Source organism: Cornus florida, unplaced genomic scaffold (genome assembly GCF_030987335.1).
Source record: "Cornus florida cultivar Cherokee Brave unplaced genomic scaffold, ASM3098733v1 CherokeeBrave_3.0.0_Hap2_Chr07, whole genome shotgun sequence".
Classification (NCBI taxonomy): domain Eukaryota; kingdom Viridiplantae; phylum Streptophyta; class Magnoliopsida; order Cornales; family Cornaceae; genus Cornus; species Cornus florida.
The window spans coordinates 2,640,048-2,662,276 of NW_026775577.1; the positions used below are offsets into that span (position 1 = coordinate 2,640,048).

A 22,229-nucleotide genomic window follows, 5' to 3' on the forward strand; every position below is an offset into this window, starting at 1 on the left:
GGTATTGGTGTCGGGTCTGTATTGACGCAATGTAACAGAATGATTTTTTTTTTTTTTTTACATTGCACGCTACCCCCAACCAAATAAAAGGTCTCACATCTCTAATGCTCCCATCACTATCCTTTTCTGATTAATCATTACGGATACCGTACATCACAATGGGATGTTCACACATCGATTTTATTTGAGTTGTGTGCTCATAACTCACCACCCAATATGACTAAAAAAAATTGTCCGAAGTAAGGGAATTGAGCCCATGTTTTTTTTTTTTTTTTTTTTTTCAATATTGCACATAAAAATGAAAATATTGATACACTAATTTTACAACACTATTCCATATTAATAAAATTTAGTGATTTTATTAAAATTTTAAGATCTTTCAACACTTGGTTCTTATTAAAAAGATGACATGGTAATAATATTTCTATTATTAATGAATAATAAAATATTTAAGGATGAAATAAATTAAAATTTATACCGTATATACTATGTGAGAAGTGAAAAAAAATAATACAATATTAAAGAATGAATAAATATATAGGTTTGAATTTAATAAACAAAGGCACGTTACTTTTTGGGAAGGTTTAATGTTTTTAATTTTTAGGCAAAGTACATACAGTGTTAACTTTTTAGTATATATTTGGTGGAGAATATAACAAGGTATGGCAGGCTTGGCATAGTGGATGGTCGCACATGCTTACACAGGCTCAACTAGTTATTTTTCATATAACACGGTTGGCAATTTCTAATAACGAAATGGGCCTGACAAAGTCCATTTCTAATAACTAACTAGCCCAATTCTAATAATTTATTTGGCTTTCTAAGAATGAATAGGCCCAATCTCATAATGAAATGGACCAGACGAAGCTCAATTCCCAATTCTAATAACTAACGGCCTCATGAAGCCCAATTCTAATAACAAAATGGGCATCCTAATAATGAAAAGGCCCAATATAATAATGAAATGGGCCACGTGAAGCCCACTTCTAATTATGAAATGGACCTTATGAAGCCCAACTCTGAATAAAATGAGTTTTCTAATAACACATTGGGCTACAGGCCCAATTCTAAAAACTAAATGGACTTTCTAGTAAGAAATGGGCCTTATGAAAGACGATTCTAATAATGAAATTGGCTTTCTAATATGGATGGGGCCTGACAAGCCTAATGTAGGTCCAATTCTGCCCAATTCAAATGAGGCAAGGCCCCAATCCTAAGAATCAATTGGGCCAATTTAAAAACTTAATTCATATCCAAACAAGGTTCGGATTGCCTACTGTTTTTTTCTCCACAACTCGTCTCGGAGATGACTTAATTCTAAGACTTCATAGCCAATTCTTAAACAACTGTGTTTGGTTGCCTGGAAATTATAGGAAACCAGAGGAATTACATTCCTCAATCTTCTATATAGCATTATCAAAACCTCGATTGCAACGTGCTTACCGAAAACACCAAAACAGTGCATAAAACATTATCGTGTGATTTTCTCAATTGTCCTATATTTTTCTCACTACATGACTGAATCTGGCAGAAGCTAATCACTAAAATGCAACACTTTTCGGTAGGTAAAAGTCCCGGTAAAGATAAAACTTTATCACCTAACAAAGGATTTAAATAGAATCAAACCATGAAAAATTAAAAATAAAATAAAAAATACTCAACCGAGGTACACTTGACATAAAACGTAGCACGCAGTCTACAAACAAGAGGTCCATTAAGTCCATCTCTGTCCCAAATTTCCAAAACCAAATTGCTTCAACCAGAATTCTTTGGTAATGAATGAAACAACGAAAGTTCATCTTATCAGAAGTTCAGCCAAATGTGGACTGATGTAAAACAGCCCACTTATCAAATTTGACAAAATTTGAATCATTTAATAAATTTATATACAAAAAAACAACATTACAAACTTGAAACAATACTAAGATTACTTGGTGAATTTACAGGCTGTAGAGATTGATCTTTCTGGGAGGAAGGCAGAAATTGCTTTCATAAAAATCCGATTTCAATCTATATGATTGCTACATCTTTTGCACAGTTTGAAATTCAGGGACCACCATGTTGGCAAGCCTAAGCTGCTTCTCAGGAGACAGATAATTTCTCAAATAAACACAGGTGCGATGCATTACCTGCATTAGGAAAATAGCCATACTATTCTCACTTTCGTCAATAGGTTGTGGGGTAGGTGAATTATCACCATGCGCTATACGTGTGGCCCAATCAAGAATTCGTTCGGTCGTGACCCACAGATACGAAACAACAGATTCCACCGCTACACCCCAACTAGTGTCTGATAGAAGAGATGTAAGAGTTATCGGTAGGTCACTCAACACAGTTAATGGGTCCACAATCAGAAGAGGCATATACTTAGAGCAGCTACCACATAGCAAACCAAGAAACTGCAAAGTCTGCAGTGGAACCAAATAGAAATATTAGCTGAACGTATCAAATCAACTCAAATTAAGAAGTTAATAAGATAAAGGATAGGGGTTTACTTATCATCCTTTCTACAGTAATTATTTCCTTTATAAGCATAGCTGGGGTATCCCATTATAGTTTCACCAAAAAGCGCATCAATTACTTGAGTGTTTACTGACAGGTGCATGAATGTAGGTTGTATATGAATAATGAAATGTGAACTAATCATTGAATTGATGTACAAAACAAGAATTGCCATCTAAAGAAAGACAACTGCATTCGGTCTTCCTACTCTCAACTGCATTAACAGGCATTCATTTTTCTGTCAAATTAATCAAATAGTTTTAGTCTCAATATATTTTGTCTTTGTTGTACTATTTCTTTAATTTCACCCACCAGCAGATGCACTTGAGCAAAACAAACATGACTCCAATCTATTAACAGAGTTACACTACCATGCATCAGGGATCTCTACAAAAGTGGGCCATCAATAACCAACTTGTTTTGAAGGTTCGTCATCAGTTTCATAATGCAATTATTCTACATCTAAAGAGAGATGCCTACCGTTGAAGGATATTTTGTAACACAGCTAATTTCTACTGCATCAAGAAGCCACTGTCTTTTGACACTTCCTTCAGCATGTTGCAGAGCTGCTACAACTTCAACCAGGACATCCCAAATACCTGCAAAGATAAATAACTTGATATGTGTTTGGGAAGCAATGTTTTTGGCTTAAGAGGCTTAGAATACAGCATCTCTCTCTTTTATTCAGCAATACAGAAGAATTGAAAATTCCCAGTTTCTGATTTTACTGACAGTTTAACCTACTAAGAGAAACTAACCATGTGATTTGTTGTTCAATAAATAAGCTTTTAGTTTTCCCAGCTCACTCAGTGGAACAGAACCGACACAAACTAGCTTGGCTCTTGCTTGAATCTTTTTCACTACTTTAGAGAAATAGGTGTCTCCTATTAAATCTACTTCCGAAACCTGCATGGGGAACAAGGAAAAGTTACTGGACTAGATCAAAGCTCCATTGCCTCATAATAACAAAGGGAATGTACTCTTCAGAGAGGACATATGTGTCAAGACTACATTCTTTAAAAAAATTACAAATAAAAAACAAAATTATAAATATATGAAACGTTCATTTATTTGTAAAGTTCCAAACTTAAGCAAAAATTTGAGATAAATTACTTCAGTAGTGACAACTATAACCAAGAAAAACTTGAGTACCTGCAGCAGATCCGATAACCAACTCTGTCGAGCCTTTCCTAGGCATCCAATTGCCTCAGACCACTCCACTGAATGCACCTGATTACTTTCTACAACAGTAGCGTGCAATACAGGCAACGAAGAAAAGAGCAACTCCATGCAATGTTCCATGTTCAATATATACTCTTGAGAACCAACAGGAGCTTCATCCATGCAAAGACAAAGACCTTTCCAGCATGAAATTCGCAATAAGCTTTTCTGTTCCGGGTTATAAACATCAGAAGAAGAAACTAAACAAGATAAGAAGTCAGCCACATCATCAAATAGTTTTTCAAGCCTAGAACCCGAGAACAGTTTTATCAGGTCTGCCAGATGAAGCAGCATAAATGACTGCAGATTTGGCTCAAGTGTCCTGAACCGGGGCAGGTCGTATAGCTCATCAAGGAAGCTAAGGAGTGAATCAAATTGGACTGCATGAGCTAAAGAGAACTGTAGACATTCATCCCTGAGGATTCCTTCCTTAAGAACTGAATCTGGTGGCAACAAATCAGTTACCTGGCCCTCATACTTCATACACCTTCTGATTATTGCAGCCCAATCCATTTCTGGCAATCTGGGAGCTTGTGAAAGGCACCGTAAAGCAGTTGCAACAGTGTTGATGTGTGAAACTGTACTCGTCTGAATATTATAAAACCAAAAAGTACACATTAATCAATAGGGATTTGTATTTTGCTGTGTGTCAATCTGTACTTCTATGACAGATTTTATGGCAAGAGAGAGATTAAAAGAGTGATTTTTGACATGGCTAACATGTGTAGCTTGATGCATAAAAATAAATAAACAAGTGCCAATTTTGGCTTGCAGAGAGAATTTTGGAAAATGGTCAAATTTTGGCTTTGCTAACTTTTTTTTTTTTTTTTTGATAAGTAAAATGTATTAAAAGGCGCTCAAAAGGGGAACGCGTCCCAAGCTATACAAAAAGCTGAACCTATGATCTCAAGGAACCCAAAAAGTCCACAAGATCCTCAATCGAGGAGAAATCTCTCCCCCAACCCCAACAAAAAAGAGCAAAAATAATAGAAAATTTCAACACCCCAATGGAGGATTCCTTCCCATCGAAAGATTTTCTATTCCACTCTTTCCAAATGTTCCACCAAACACAAAAAGGGGTTACCCTCCAAAAGACACTCGCCTGAGCTCCCACCCATTGGCCCCTCCAAATATCCAGCAAGTCCCGAGATGTCCGAGGCATGACCCAATGAATACCGAACAGATCAAAAATGAGACTCCAACAATCATGAGCCACAGGACAATGTAGCAGTAAGTGATCCACTGACTCCCCATTCAATTTACAAAGATAACACCGATTAACAATAATATGTCTTCGCTTCCTCAAGTTATCCAAAGTCAAAATCTTACTCCAAGCTGCAGTCCACACAAAAAAGGCCACCCTAAGAGGCGCCTTGGACAACCACACCGTCTTCCATGGGAAGGAAACGCCATGAAAACCTGAGAGGCACACAAAAAAAGACCGAACCTGGAATATACCCTGAGAAGAAGGCACCTAAATCAGGAAGTCAACACCAGTGCCCTCCACCTCCTGACTGTACAAGAGGGCCAACAAGCCAATGACATCATCCAACTCCCAATCCTGAAAAGATCGCCGGAATCGCACATCCCAAAATAACCTCCCGCTATCAAGACGATAGCAGTTAGCAACTATAGCATGTTTGTCAACAGCAATCCTGAACAGCCTTGGAAATAAAGAGCCAGAGGCCTATCCTCGCACCAGGGATCCTCCCAAAACCGGACAAACCTTCCATCCCGAATTCTAAATCTAACATGTTTGGAAAACTCGTCCCATCCTTGTCTAATGGCCCTCCACACCCCTACTCCACTAGCAGACCTGACTGGCCTAGCTGACTACCCCCCTCTCTCCTCCCCAAAACGACAAGAAATAACCTTTCTCCATAATTTATGCCTTTCACTTCTGAATCTCCAGAGCCACTTACAGAGGAGAGCTCTGTTAAAAGGAGCCAATCTCTTAATCCCAAGCCCGCCCAACTGAAATGGCCTGTAGACCTGCTCCCATCTGACAAGATAATACTTGGACTCCTCTCCACGACCCCTACTCCACTAGCAGACCTGACTGGCCTAGCTGACTACCCCCCTCTCTCCTCCCCAAAACGACAAGAAATAACCTTTCTCCATAATTTATGCCTTTCACTTCTGAATCTCCAGAGCCACTTACAGAGGAGAGCTCTGTTAAAAGGAGCCAATCTCTTAATCCCAAGCCCGCCCAACTGAAATGGCCTGTAGACCTGCTCCCATCTGACAAGATAATACTTGGACTCCTCTCCACGACCCCCCCCCCCCCCCCCCCCCCAAAGGAAGTTACGTTGAAGCATCTCAAGACGTCCAACAACCGAGGCTGGAACCCAAAGGAGCGAGAGGAAATATGTTGGGAGGCTTGACAATATACTTTTCACTAACGTAACTTTACCACCTTTGGAGAGATATTGCTTTTTCCAACCAGCTAATCTTCTCTCGACCCTCTCAATCACTGGGTCCCAAATTCCCACCCTCCTGGCCGAGTCCCCCAGCGGCAAACCCAAATACGAGATAGGGAAACGTTGCGTCCCACACCCTAAAACAGCAGCCAGAGTGTCCACCTCCTGAACCTCCCTCACAGGGGCAAGCACACTCTTGCCCATGTTGACTTTCAAACTAGACACAGCCTGAAAGCAAACCAAGACACATCTCAGATACCTCAACTGGGACACCTCTGCCTCGCGAAAAACAATAGTGTCATCTGCAAAGAGCAAGTGAGATATCTCCATCTGCTGAACGAAGTCGGGGCCAATCTTAAAGCCCCTGATAAAGCCTAAATCCACCGCCCTTTTCATCAACCTACTGAGAGCCTCTATAACAATAATAAAGAGGAATGGGGAAAGAGGGTCCCCTTGCCTCAAACCGCGAGAACTGCCGAAAAACCTCGCAGGAGACCCATTCACCAACACCGAAAAACTAACAGTGGAAACACATGAAACAATCCATTTCCTCCATTTCTCACCAAAACCCATCCCCTCTCCAATAGGTAGAACAGGAAATTCCAGCAGACATGATCATAGGCTTTCTCGATATCCAGCTTACAAAGAACACCAGGAACCCCACTACACAATCAAGAATCCACACATTCATTGGCAATAAGAGCGGAATCCAGGATCTGTCTACCCCCAATGAAAGCATTCTGAGACTCGGAGATAACTCCATCCAAAACCTCCCTCGATCGAAATGCAAGGACTTTTGCGATGAGCTTTTAAATACACCCAATCAGACTAATTGGTCGAAAATCCTTAATGTTAGAAGCACCACCCTTCTTAGGAATAAGGGCAATAAAAGATGCGTTCAGAGATTTCTCAAACCTCCCCATGGAATGAAACTCATGAAAAGTGCCCATAACCTCGTACCGAACCACCTCCCAGCTCTCCAACAGAAATCTCATAGTAAAGCCATCCGGGCCTGGAGCGTTATCACCATTACAGCTCTTAAGAGCCTTCAGCACATCTTCCTCCTAAAAAGGATTTTCCAACCCATCTCTTTCCACGGCAGAAATAGAATCAAAGTGAAGATCATCCAGACGTGCCCTCTATCGAAGAGGTTCAGAATATAGCTTTTGGTAAAAAGAGACAATACCGCTACGCACCTCCTCCTCCGTAGCCAAAATCGCATCATCCACACGCAACTGCCCAATGTGATTATTCCTCCTATGAGTATTAGCGGTTCTGTGAAAAAACTTGGTAATTCCGGTCTCCCTCTTTGAGCCATAAGACCCGAGATTTCTGTCGCCACGAGATTTCCTCCAAAATTGCAATCTCCACACATTCTGCCTAACAAGCTACTCTTTACTGCGTTGAGATTCAAAAAGAACACCCTCCCCTTCAAGTCTATCAATCTCGGCAATATCAGCTAAAGCCCTATTTTTTCTCCACTCCAAGCTCCCAAAAACCTCCTTATTCCACCTTTTGAGATTATATTTTAGAATACGAAGCTTTCCTACAAGAATAAAACTCGATGTACCCACCACCAGGTTCTTTGCCCACCAAGAATGCACAAGTCCCTGGAAGTTATCCGCACGAAGCCACATATTCTCAAATCTGAAAGGAGTGCAACGAGATTTCAACCCTCCACAGTCTAAAACCAAAGGAATATGATCCGAAGTCACCCTAGCCAACACAGCCTGAACAACATCCGGGAACTTCTCTTCCCAGTCACCGGAGATCAAAAATCTATCAAGGCGAGAAAAAGTTGGTGTTTCCCTTCCACTGGACTAAGTGAAAGAAGCTCCCTCAAGAGGAAGATCAATGAGCTGATGCCCATAAATAAAATCAGAAAAGTGCATCATAGCCTGAGTCCACGGACCTCCTGTAGATCTCTCCGCCGGGGACCTAACCACATTAAAATCACCTGCCACACATCAAGAAAGAGACCACCTCCCCTTCACCCCACTCAACTCCTACCACAAACCATCCCTCACACCATCATCAACTGCCCATACACCCCAGAAAAGCCCCAAGTGAAACCATCCTCCTCCATCACAAAGGCACAAGACAAAGAAAAGATCCCCTGAAAAACATCCACCTTAGCCATCCATCTTCTATCCCACATAATAAGAACACCACCTGAAGTCCCAACAGAATCCAACGCCACCCACTCTACAAACCGGTTGCCCCACAAACTCTTCACCACCCGATCAATCATAGAATCAATCTTTGTTTCTTGAAGACACACAACATGCACCCCCCATTTCCTCACCGCCATCTTCACCACCTTTCGCTTGCCCGGACCATTGAGGCCACGGACATTCCAAGATAAGAGGCGTAGCTTCATAAGGAAACACTCACCCCCATCACCCCCTTACCCCTCCCTCCTCCCTTCACACTCCCCCTCTCCTTCCTCCCCTCAGTCACCCTATCATAATTCACATTAGAACACAGATTCATAAGCTCCCTTTCCCCTTTCCACATAGACAGGATCTTCTTTTTCCGGCTTCTTCTACTGGAAAATTGAATCATCTCCCCCTCTCTCCCCTCTGCTGTGGCCAGAGGAATTGCTAAGGCCTGATCCCGATTGCCCTTGCAAGAGACACCCAGAAGTTCACTAGTGGCCCCAATATTAGCCTTAACCCATTCTTTTCCAGTATCCTCAACTTCCTGTCTACACTCCTTATTACCCAAGTCCTCTGGGAGAACAATGGCCAATGGGTCCACCACCCCCAAATTAACATGACCCTCCTCCTCCCACAACATCAGATCAAGAGACCTGCTCCCGTCTCCCTCACCTCCCTTGTCCACCACTGCCTCCTCAACATGAGAAGACCAGTCCTCACCATAATCCAAAACACCATCCCGGATGAGAGGGTCCGAATTGCAGTCAACAGTTTGCTCATCAGGCGAAAATCTGTGCTTCTGCAGCTCCTTTACCAAAAGAGAGGCTGATTCATCACTGAGGGAAAAACGGATATCCTTGCCCACACAAACAGTCACCAATTCAGGCACAGAATCCTTCAAACAAGTCACTGGACCATCTTTTAGAGAAGACCAAGGCCTTGCCAATTCACTCAAAGGAAACTTGGCCAACCTGCCCATTTCCTCCCCTGAGGAATCATTAAACTGAGACGCGGAAGAAAACTCCGAGCATGTCTCAGCAAACCCGGCACAAAACCGGTTGAAATCCCTGTCGCCAGACAAACAAACAGTCCCATCCCTTTCTTACGGCCCAACATCCCTAAACTCAGAACCAACCGCAGAGCTCATCACATCCACCGAGTCACCCTCAAGAATAGGCGACAACATCTGCTGCCTCCCAGCCAAAACCTCCTCCCCTTTACTTCTCATCAACTCACAAGGAGTAGAAGTAGAAAGAGAAGCTGATGAAGAGTTCCGGACATGAGAAAAAGAGGACTTACCTGGACACGAAAGAGTATCCATACGGGCGACCCACTTCTGTTTGTCCTTTCTGGTCCATTTCTTTCTGGGTTGCTTCAAAAAATTCCAAGAGAGACCCTCCTCCTTCGTGGACTCACAATCTCCATTTTCATCGTCACCCAAAAACCCAGACTGAAGAAGATCAAATCTGTTACCCGAGAGCCAGTTCTGACAACACGATCCATGCCGGAAAGTCTTCGAACAAACCCCATCCCCCTTCGTCATGCTCAAACTCAACTTCGTCCAATTCGTCTTATCTCTCCTCGACCAAGAACGTGATGCCGAGCTTTTCTAAGACGTTTCCTGATGAGATTCATGAAAAGAATGACTCTGGTTCCTTCCTGAATTGGGCTGCCCACCTTGGAGTGAAATTGAAAGGCTTTTATTTGGGCCCCATTTGACCACACTCTCCTTAACCAAACTTGGCTTAACCTGGGCTGGTCTAGCAACAACAATAGGCCCAGAAAGCTTGAGGCGTCCATCCCTCTTGACAGGCTTTGAGAGCCGCCCCGGCCTAGAAGATGACCTAGACCCACTCCACACATGCTTATCTCTCCTAGTCCCTTTCGAACCCTCAATGTGAGCCCCATAATGAGAAGGCCCAACCCCATCAGGCCCAAAAGAATTAGAATTAGAATTCAAAAATCGCTGAGAATCACGTGGCTCAGCACGAGGAGGGGCAGCTGTCTTCCACTCATAACGTGCATCGTTCCTCCTCCAACCACGTGTCATAAAATTTTCATTTCCACTACCATCCGCCTGAGGCACGTGGCGTCTCCTACGTCCCTGACCTTGAGTCCGGCTGTGCTGCACCTCCACCTTTTGGAGCTCCGGCTTAGATCTACCTCCACCACCAGATCTGCGAACCGGACGGAAGGCAGCCGATGCCGCCATTGGTCCCAAGACACCTTTTCCAGAATTAGTCCCAGTCAGCGAGACCATGATCAGAGCAATTTCTTCAGATAACGAGATTCTGAATGCCCACTGGCCATCCTCCACCACTATACTCGCCGGAATCACACCACCGTTAGCCACAGTAATCACAATCCTTTCCGTGTCGCTCATCTCGAAGGCTTCCACTTCCCGAAAACCTCCAAACACATCCCCAATGGCGACAAAAAGCTTCTGGCACCAAAGGTGCAGCGGCAGACCATACAAAATGACTCGCCGAAAATTATTCCTCAACCTCAAACCAGAGCACCTAACCCTGTAGTACCAGAGATCGATGAAAAGCTGAGCCTCACCCCAAACTTTCTGCCCCAATCAAGGACCTTATGAGCCTCCAACGCCGACGGGAACCAAAACAACAACCACCCGTCCGGCAGGGAGTTAACCCTAACCCCGCCCGAAATCAACCAGGTCTTCGTGGCCCAATCTTCAATCTCCTCCAAGGATCCCACCTCTCTGTCAAAACTCCCAACAAGGCAAGCCCTAAGAACCTGTTCGCGAGAGGAAGTGCTGAGATCATCCACCCTAAACACATGATCCTTCTGAGAAGAAATTCGTTCCACCTCCCCTTTCAAATCCAGACGAGGAAGACGGGCAACCTCCAAATAAGACAACTTTTGACTATCGAGCGCTTTCATGAACAAGTCCACGACCAACGAAACAACGGAGCCAACAGAGAAAGAGAAAAAAGAAAAGTAGCAGAGGATTTCACCGTAGTTAAAGACTCTGGTGACTGGTCGGAGCAGTAGACTCCGGCCACGTCTCTACCACGGCAAGCTTCCTCCAGTGGCTTCTAAGAGCATGTCTTGGCTTTGCTAACTTAACACAAACATAATTGCAACTTATCTTCATAGTTTAATATTCAAATTCACATATGGAGAAAGAAATAGCAGCGCATAGATGATGATTTACAAAGCAAAGTTTCAGCATGCTACCTCTGATTGGAACACCAGTCTCATTCTTAAGAGAACATTTCAATACAAAATGGTAATTGAAATTAGGAAACCAAAAATGTCATAACTCTACCAGCACATATGATGTACCGAAGAGTGTTGCATGCATAAAATTCTCAACAAACAAAACAGAACAACTAGATACCTTTCACTGCTTGAGGACCCATCACTCATTCAAGACCCTCCCTTGCCCCCTCTTAGGATCAAAAAAAGAGTTTTCTTGTAGATTTTCCATAATATCATAGGGTCCAAAATCTTGCAAAATCAACAATGGACTAGACTCAAGGGTTGCAAATTCTACTTATCCTCTTTGGTTGATCAGATAACACATTCCCATGGTCCTGTCTTTCACAATCTCATTCTTAAGAGAACATTTCAATACAGAACAGTAATCGAAATTAGGAAACCAAAAATGTCATAACTCTAGCAGCACATATGATGTACTGAAGAGTGTTGCATACATAAAATTCTCAACAAACAAAACAGAACAGCTAGATACATTTCACTGCTTGAGGATCCACAAAGACCTATTTTTTTATATAAGAAAGGTGATCTTAATAAAAAAAAAAAACAAGGTCATTAGTCCTTTGTGTTGTCTATCCTCTAGGAGCTATTACTTATCGTGTCCCTCATTCACTAGGATACCAATCCATATCTTTGACTAGTTAAATTTTTTTTTTTTTGATAAGTAAGATTTTCTTAAAAACGCTCAAAAAGGGGAGCGAAGCCCAAAGAAACAAAAGGATCTTTGACTAGTTAAATTCATGGCTTTGATAAGCAAATGGCTTTTAATTCATTCACATATACTGGATTCAAGGGCTGACAATTCTACAAATTTATAGCTATTGACTCAGTCAACCAAAAGAGTCCAATCCACCATTGAGTTATTGTTGTAATGCATAAAACAGAAGGGAAGAGAGATATGAAACACGAAGAACACAAGGATATTACGTGGTTCAGCCACTAGGGCCTACATACACGGCACAAAGAGCCCAAAGGGCTACATCACTTTATAATATATTCTCTCTTAATCTTTGTATACAATGATCACCTCTATTTATTGGTGAAAGAATAGAGGTGATAAATATGGAAAATACATTAATGGAAGATTCCTAAAATCAATACCATAAATCACTCCAATCAATATTCTATCATAGGCTAAAATCTCTCCTATGATATTCTCATATCAAATATTCTGTCAAGGAGTAATTTAAGGGTTCCTATAATAATATTTTTCAAATATAACATCTTCTAACAGTTATGCTATGTTTGGTTGGAGGGATGGATTGAGGAAGGATAGAAGAGAGGATGGAAGAGAGAAGGGATGGACAAGCCTTTCTCATGTTTGGTTGAAAGGAAGGGAAGAGAGGGAGGAAGCAAGGAGGGATGTTTCATCCCTCTTTGCTTTAAGTTTTCTTATCCATCCAAAATTGGGCAGAAGAGAGATGGGAAAGAGTGAATAACTACCTAAATCTATAAAATACCAAAATTGTTTTCTTATCTGTTCTAGTTTTTTTTTTTTTTTTTTTAATAATTTAAATAATGAGGGTATATTTGTAAAAAGATATAAAAACTATCTCTCCCTTCCTTCCAACCAAACAAAAAAAGCGTGTCACCCCATTCATCATTTTCAACAAACATAAAGTGAGAGAGACACCTTTCCTTCCCCTAGGGATACCTCATACATTCCTTCCCCTCTCCCTTCCATCCATTTTTCTATCACTCCAACCAAACGGAGCATTAAAGTCATGATTTAGATTGGACAAGGGCACATATTCCATATCCTACTAGTATGAAGACAGCAAAAAGGACTATTAAGAGATTAGTCCTGTAATGCTAGATAAATAGACAAAAATCGGTAATTTGGATAATTTGTTCCTAAAATCTATTTTGCAGAGCATGAGAGGAAGAGGGCAATCAAAATGTCATTATCAGATCAGCTAAGAAGGATAAGTAAAAGTTTTGCAGGCCAAATCCAGTCTATTGTCGTTTGCCCTTGAATCCAGAAATGAGCCCATTCCATCATTGACTTAGTCCATGCCATGAGTTTGGGAGATCAATTGCACAGTTCGAGTAAAGGGGTGCAATAGGTAAGAGGGAAGAGAAAGCTAATAAGAGAATAGATGGCAGAAAGGACTAACAAAGTAGTCTTCCAAGATAGCTTAACTCATACAGGCAAATTTCTCCTCTTGGATACCCAAAATTTCAGAAAATTATTCTCGAACCCATGACTTTGACTAGTCAATGGTGGACTGCAATTGATTTGCAATCCTACAGGGGAATTTCAGAAAATCTAGTGAAATTTTGACTATGGACTTTAACTATCTCATACAGACAAATCGGTCTCTCTAAATCCTAGCAAATTTGGAACATTATTATCTTGAATAGGAGTTGGCATTAGAGTGGAATGACGATTCATGTAATTCCAAATAAGTGGGAAAAGGTGAGTTGAGTCGCGAATTATCTTAAACAGGAGATTGACAAGGAAGAGGGTGACCATCTGAATGTTATTACGATATCAACAAAGGATGATAAGTAGAATTTACATCCCTTGAATCCACTCTATCATTGTTTTCTTTTGTACGCTTTCCTTGAATCGAGTCTATTGTTTTCTTTTGTGTCCAGTCTACTCCTGTCTGAATGGTCAACCAAACGAGTCAAATTCATCGTTGACTTTGACAGAGTTGTAAGGTTGACTGGTCAAAGGCACAGATAACGTAACCTTGGGGCAAAGGGATACAATAGGTATTAGGCGAGGGAGAGTTCTTACAAGGATCTTACACACAGAGGCTGGACTAAGGGATTATTTCGATTTCACAAGTTCAACTACGGCCGAGCAGGAGCAGGTAATAAAGACTACAACTTCCAGTCATACCTAGATAATATGATTTTGATGCAATTCCTTACATTCAGTATTATAACATCAGTAGTAACTAACTTTTGATTTCCCTGTTCACTAAAAGAGAGAATAAGCAGTAACCACAAAAACATGATTTTGTAAATGTCGACTTACTAAAGGGATGATAACTATTCTAAAATTGGTAAGCAGCTAAGAAATACTCCTTCCACTCAAATAAAAAAAATTATACCATAGAAGCTCATTTAAATTTTGATGCGCATGAGAGACAAGTTAGAACTATGAAAATCAATCAGAAGCCCAAGAATCCGTGTCTACTTCTGTGTAGTGCAGATATCATGTCACATGTCAAAATAAAAGAAAAGAAGTAAACACATGAATAAATATCCCTTTTTAGAGAAAAAATGCTCGGGAAATAATAAAAATTCTTTGCGTTAACATTTTATTGGACCATAATTGGTGTAGAAAGAGACCTACCTCAATATAGTTAAGATGCATTAGCCACAAAGAAAGCTGCATGACGACGCTTTCCTCTGGAAAACTTTGAGACACAGACTTCAAATCAACTGCATCACTTTGGAAGTTACTGCCAATTTTTTGAACTTCTCTGGACCACATACCATGTCTAAGAAATGAAATTGACCATGCTGCATATTGTTGCAGCTGACAGTCTTCAGAATTTTGTGCAACAAGAAACATCTCTTGTATCAATAACGTCAAATCAGGCTCCAAAACAGGATTTGAAAGTAGCGGACCCATGATATAAGAAGATTCCTGTTGGAAAATATATAAACAATTAAAAAAAAAAAAAAAAACAATAAGTTTGGTAATGTAGCAAAATATAATCACCTTTAGATCATAAGCGTTATGCAAAGACTTAGAAGGGTAATCATGAAACAATTTCCCAGCACCTGCTCCTAATGCATTAATAACTCCAAGCATTCCACCAAAATGAATAAGAGGAGGATGAGGATTAGAGTAACTTTTTCTAAACAATGCCAGCAAATCTTTTACACGTTCAACTTCCATAGAGTGCACCCCTTCATTTAAAATGCAGGCAAGGAGGCTTCCTGCTCCAATGCACGATGCCATCAACAAGCTCTGATAAAAGGTGCCAGATTTTGTTACAAAAAGTAATTCAGAAATGAGCTCCCTATAGCCTCTCAATAGATGATCCAGCTCCACATCGTCCATCAGTTCTACTCTCTGGCAGAATGCCACTATGATTGGAAGTGCAAGACAAGATCCCACTGATAATACCATCTCAAATTTTTCACTGATAGAAGAGTTCAGAAGTGAAGGATTTACATGTGGAATCCATGACATGATTAAGGCTTTTATCTTAAGCACATCATCATGAGCTCCGGCCCTGTAGATTGCGCCCACAGAACTCCCCAAACCAAGGACAAGTCCTGCAACACCCCATATATCTTCTTCCAAGTCATCACAGTTTTCAACCGACAAATTGGAAGTCATATCAGAATCAATATCAACAGTATCCAGCGGAAAATATGCAGAGAGACTTTGTAGAACATCATATGATGCATGAGAAAATTGACTTATCATCTGAGATAAGGCCCCGACAATCTTAAATAGCAAGTCTGCTTCCTGATTCTTGAAGCTTTCTTTGTCCAATTTGGCGCCATCTGCAGATTCAACCCTCGTAAGAAGACCTTGACATGAAAAACCCAATCCAACTCCACAAGCTCCTTTTACAAGGACGCTTTTGCTGCGAGATGCAACCTGAAACCAGAAACAAACAGCAATTACACCTGAACCATTTTTGAACACAAAATAAAATTATCCTCCCATGTGATTATCACATTCCTTCTTTACTAAATTTCATGATAAACTAACTTTCAATTTGCAAAAGGGACATTTTATATACTAAATTACCAAAAAGAGAGGAACAAGAGAGAGGGCAAGTAGTTTCCAGCATAAATTGAACAAAAATCTACCTATGAATTATTGCTCCATATCAACCTATTAAGACGTCTTTAAACAACACGCAAGTAACTTAAAACAGTATGTTTGACTTGTTACTAAAAGGAACCTGTGTTATACAAAATCATATTCATGTCCTGGATCATCTGGAAAACTGCGAAGAAAGATATGAACATTTCAAAAACTGACATAAAAGAACTAGGAAGTCCATCTCATACCAAACAAGGAAAACACAAATCAACAAATCTTAAAATCTCCAGAACAATGAATTATGAGAGAGAGAGAGCATCCAACCATTGCTTACTTAAATCACCCACAACCAAATGTAACACTGATATTTGGAAGCATTTCCGGAAATAAAACAAATTACAATACAGAAAAGAAAAACTGAAGAGCACATGTGATATAGAAAATGAAGATAATCCAGGTCTAATATGTAAGAGATAAGAAAGAAGAAATGATAAATGCAACAAGCTGAGACAAGGACATATAGAGGAGGAGGGTATCGCTCAACTATAACTCAGGCCCAACTATAACTAGGGTTTTAAAAAAGGATAGAAAATTGGATGGAAGAGGATCCTTCTCCTTTCAGTAATGTTGTTAGGCCATTATACTGGTGAGTAGTATTATTGGACGGAAGCTAAGAATCCCCTCTACCAAACTGGGGAAGCTCCTCCCTCCTATTCCCTCCGTCCCATTCCCTCCACTTTTCCCCTACCAAACACACTGTAGAGGTCCTCAGAGTATTAAAAAACAATATACTGAGGATTTCTCAGTAGATTGAGCTATGAGGTTTCCGTCCAAAGAAAATATTGGTTTTTGTATGGTTCAAGTGTTTTCCGGGAACATTGCGGAAGGTTGGGTTGCTAAACAGGACTCTCTTTGGCACTTGATTATCAACAAGAAATACATCAATCTATTTAAAAGTTCATAACTCATGTATACCAGACTTCTCCGACCACATTACGTTATAACAAAAAATCCTAGAATATATTTTCGGAGGGTGTCAAGAGTCTCCTTAATTCGCAGTTCCCATCTCTTATGCCTTCCTAGATATAGGAGTGTGCATTCCACTGGAATTTTTAATTTCTTCAAAAGTTGAATGAAGTGAAATTAGCAACTTAACTCTATATCTTCCTCCTAAAGGGGTATATTTCCCCATCTTCTCATTTCTTCAGTCAAATGGATTCTTTTAGTGGATTTCTTTTTTAATTTGACAAAATTCTAAACCTTTTTCCTTTGTTTTCTCGCCTCGGTTAATTTCAGATTTGGCTCAAAAAGGTGGTTCATTTTAGGTAAACTATATGGCATGGTTCAAAAAGGAGACCTTGCATATATGTACAGAATGCAGGATCACTGATAACCTGCGTTTGCATTGCTCAGCAACTTTGTTGGAGCGAAAAACTTGTTTGAGATGGCAGGTATTACGTGGACAACTCCATAACATTCATTTTTTCTTGCTAGAAGATTCTTTACGAATTGATGGAAAGAGTAGGGCAACTATTTTATCCATCATGTACTTGGATGGTGAAAATTCTGAATTTTGTGAAGAAAACAGGCCTAGTCTTAATTACGGAATCTCAAGGCCTTCTCTTCCCTAAGTTCCCTTTATAAATAAAGATCCAGGGCAGTTGTTCCTCCAAGCCGCTTCAAGTTTGTAAGGCTCGCAGATGGACTCCATCATATGGCAAAACTGAATTCAATTTTTATGGAACCTAGCCAAATCAGAATTGGTGGCATTTTAAGGAGTCAATATCTAAAATTTCTTTATGCATGATGGTAGAAATCTTACCATCAAACTAAGATTCACATTCCTTTCCCATCAGGCATTACACGAAAGTGATCTTTTACTTGGTCATGTATGTTGGTGCTCATTATTCCTCAGCATACCACTCTTGAGTGGTGAAACTAATTTCCTACTAAACAGATGGAATCCTGCCAAGGGACAATCTTATCCACTTTATTCTCTTCCTTGAGATTTTGGTTGTTCTTCTATTTCCTTCCTTGCTTTCGATACTTGAATCCATTTTCTTCGTCTCTAAGGACAAAGACAGTATACCCACCAACAAAACAAACACACTATACTTTCAAATTTCCACCCTTATATTGAACCCTATCCAATCAAATTTGTTTCTCATCATTTAAAGAAATGATTACTATGCTAAATGTATATAAATAAATTTCTCTAATGTCTTCAGATTTGACTTAGCCTATAGGTTAATCAATGTAACCCAAGTAATGCCAGCAAATCCTTAAAAACGATGGGCAGAACTACCCAATAAAGAAAATCTTCTGGTAGTTACTCAATAAGGCCACGTCACTATGTAAATTCAACAGACTTCTCTTCTGCAACATGGTCCAGACAGTAAAAAACCAGAACAGTGTACCTCAATGAGGGAATTGATGTTTTGGAATTTTTGCTTGTGATCAGTCAGGTGCAAGCAGCTTGAGATTAATCCAAGAGACATTGCAGCCGACCATTGGCGGTATTCATGTTCATACTGGAATAGCCAATTCAAAAGGAACTTTGAAGCAGTTGATTTAACAACGTGGGCAGATGGAGGCAAGACCTGAAATAACAAAAAGAGCATACGGAGTGAACTGAGCAAAGCATGTTATATAGGGGAATCATAATCCAATTACAAACACAGTTAACTTTTTTTTTTTTTTGATAAGTTACAAACACAGTTAATTTAACATGTCAAACAATGGTGATTTACAAGAATCAACTCAGAGGACAAAAATCGGGGGGCATGATTCACAATATGAACTCAATTATTAAGATTTAGGCAATGTATATCATCTAATTTCTTTCTTGACAGTCAGTCCCTTCTTGAAAGATTACTTCCTAGTTTTTACAATTGAGTAGCTATTATAAACAAGCATGACACAACAGTAATCACACCAAGGCTCACACGAAGTCTCATTAGTGCAGACAACGGAAAATAATTTCTTCAGAGCTAATGAAGCCAGTCAAAAGAATCTACACTTGTAAGCAACAGGACTGAACAACATGCGCTTCCAAGCACACAATGTAAAGGAAGATGCAAATGAGATGTCTTTTCTCTGGAAAGATGTTCATTCACAACATTCCAGCAATCACGCAAACAACATAGAGAGCAGGAAACACTTACATTCCCCACATCAATAATTTTGAAATTGCAACCTAAAAAGCAATCATAGCTACACTCCATCAATGGACTTCTTATCCTGGTTTGTTCACCAAAATACATTCCTACCGGATTATGTTCAAAGCATGCAATTAATTAATCATGATGGCACTGACAAACTGTGGGAGTCACCACATATGCACCGTATGAGGCCATCACAGATACTCCATCCATTTAAGAATATTGCAGCTCATTACAAATTCCATTTTGCAACTAAATATTCACAAAATTCAATATATACGGCTTCTGGCTGATCAGATTCCAGTTACAAATTCCGTTACATGGAGAGTTCATTGGAATCCAAATTGATCTTATGCATGTACTGAATTGGTGAATTTATCTCAGGAAAGATATCTCGTCATTGTGACCAGTTTTAAGAAGAAAGTTAAATAATAAAGCAGAAGTTAAAGGAAACACATATTTATGTCACTTCAAAAGGTTATATTCAGAAAGATCATGAATTCCACAAGGAAAGCTAATATTTTCATGGTTTAAAGTATAAGTGCTAGAATAAATGAGCATTGGACTAAACTTTGAATTTTTCAAATACCAACTAATTTGGGTAAGTCATCATACAAAAACTTTGGGAGCAATATAACTTAAAACACACGATTTCCAAGAAATATAATGTATTCACATATGCTGTTTCAGAATAGAAACTGATGATGGCTGCTCCCCCCCCTTTTTTTTTGGGCAAACAAAGTTAGCATCTAAAATAAAAATGTACCAATGTATAGAAGCTCTTACCGCGCAAAGTGCACCAATAGCTAGTGCAATATTTTCAGCAGATCTAGGGATGGATTCCTCTGCAATCCGTCTCATTCTCTGCATGAAGATCAGAATAAAAAATATAGCATGCTTGACTCAAAAAGTTCTGAAAAATGCGACAAATATAAGTTATATAACTAGATCAATGGTCATATGAAAATAAAAGACAAACTCACCTTTAGAATATCATTAGCAGCTTTGGAAGTTTTATCCAACATGGTGGATGGAAACTTAGCATCAAGGAAAGTGATGTGAGCCCTCATCCAACGATGCATGAAAGGTTTCCATGATTGAAGTGAAAGTAGTGAAATCAGAATATTTCTTGAAAGCGGAAGAGATGCGGCTATTTCCTCTAATGCATTCTCATATCTAGCTTGTAAATCTTGTAACCCCTGAACACTAATTAAGGCAGATTTAGAAAGAATGGAAACGCGTCCCAAAAAAAGAATTTCAGTGTAAAACACTGACATAGTAATCTTACTTCTGATGCCCCTTGATTATTCAGATCTTTAGGAGTGAAGGAAAGGCAAAAAAGGGCTGCCCCCGGTAATTCTTTAGCTCTACTGTTATTTCCTGCAAATGAAATGCTTATTATGCTCTAGAACTTATCCAAATAATAGTAATAATGCTTCGTTTTACATGTCACATAAATGCATATTTCTCTGAAATCAGTAAACTCCGTATTTCATTGTTAACATAATCAACCGCATCTAATTTATTCTGCTGATGGCCTGAATTTATGTTAGACAATGTTTCTTTTTGGTGAATGACATCTTTATTATAAATTTCTGACTTCATATCTACCATGCTATTATTCACTTTCCTTCCTTTTTCTTATATTCAATGTATTAGCACGTAAAAACTGTTGGATCCTTTGAACTCAAAATGATTAAGCAGCTTTACCCAGAAAAGTTGTAAGAGGCCACAAAGAAACCAACAAACTGTACACTAGAATAAGGGCCATATTTTCTTTGGAAAGCCACAATTAAAGGAATATAAAGCAACAATTTGTTGATACCTTTACTAAAAATAACCTGAGGAAAAACATCTACCAACTTCTCAATCTTGTTTCCTGAGACCCTTCTCTCTTTTACCAATCTTCGCCTTGTGCTGGGAAAAATGACAAAAGCTTATCAGTTTAGCATCTTCAATTATTTTCCTCACCATGTGAAGTAGCAGACTAAGAAAATGTTTCTTAACATGTGCTCATGTGTTATAATCTTGACTTCAAATCCTTCCATGGTCCTAAGTACTTCAGGGTCAGTCTCATAAATAAGCAATTTCATGTTCCTCTTCTTAAAATCTGGAATGCTTTCCTGAATATGCGGTACCTAAAAAAATCATCACATGATTTAGCAAGATAAAATTATGAATTTACCAGAATAAACAAAATGAAATGTAGTGAGAAGTCAAAAAAGCAGCCTGGAAGATAAGCAGAAGGTAGAAATAAGATTTAATTGTAGCTTGTTTGTGAAAGAAATGAAGTGAAAAATATCGGAAAAAGTTAATTTTAAAATATCTTATCAAAACCATTCACAATGTTTACCTCATAATGGGCTAATGCCTCAAAGGCAGAGGCCCTAGCCTTCACCCATAGAGAGCCGTGACAAAGTTGTCTGGAGGTTCCAACTTCCCACAATATTTGTAGAACATTCATCGCAGCTTCAGGGTATGCTTCAGCATCCATTGCACCCCATCTTAGAAGAAAACATAAGCTGTACATTGACACAGAATAAGAAACCCGGAAATATTTTCAGATCAAAAGAAATGATAGAGCAACAAAAAATCTCATAAACAATGATTCAAAGATGCAAATGCAGATGTCTGTATCGTGCGTAAAGTAAACGGTTATCGCAGATGTGAAATTTTATCAACCTGGCACACCATCGAATGTGCTAACTCGACTATGTCACTTGGGACTCTAAAGAGACACGGCTCATTCCCTATGGAATCGGCTGAGTTTGGGTCG

At 39.6% G+C, this 22,229-nt stretch overlaps 1 protein-coding gene across 1 annotated transcript in view; it reads right to left on the bottom strand.

Annotated features, from left to right (window-relative positions):
* Positions 1-1,615: 1,615 nt before the first annotated feature.
* The window catches only part of LOC132315743 (protein RST1), a 36,521-nt gene continuing 15,907 nt past the window's right edge, over positions 1,616-22,229 (bottom strand). The window contains exons 13-25 of the mRNA XM_059814135.1: positions 21,807-21,975; positions 21,461-21,591; positions 21,279-21,370; positions 20,742-20,833; positions 20,437-20,652; positions 20,240-20,317; positions 18,710-18,892; positions 15,228-16,121; positions 14,856-15,152; positions 3,655-4,311; positions 3,261-3,408; positions 2,983-3,101; positions 1,616-2,408 (exon numbers count right to left, since the gene is read on the bottom strand). Of these exons, the coding sequence (XP_059670118.1) occupies positions 2,022-2,408; positions 2,983-3,101; positions 3,261-3,408; positions 3,655-4,311; positions 14,856-15,152; positions 15,228-16,121; positions 18,710-18,892; positions 20,240-20,317; positions 20,437-20,652; positions 20,742-20,833; positions 21,279-21,370; positions 21,461-21,591; positions 21,807-21,975 (3,463 nt within the window). The 3' untranslated portion in view covers positions 1,616-2,021. The remainder of the gene's footprint in view (positions 2,409-2,982; positions 3,102-3,260; positions 3,409-3,654; positions 4,312-14,855; positions 15,153-15,227; positions 16,122-18,709; positions 18,893-20,239; positions 20,318-20,436; positions 20,653-20,741; positions 20,834-21,278; positions 21,371-21,460; positions 21,592-21,806; positions 21,976-22,229) is intronic.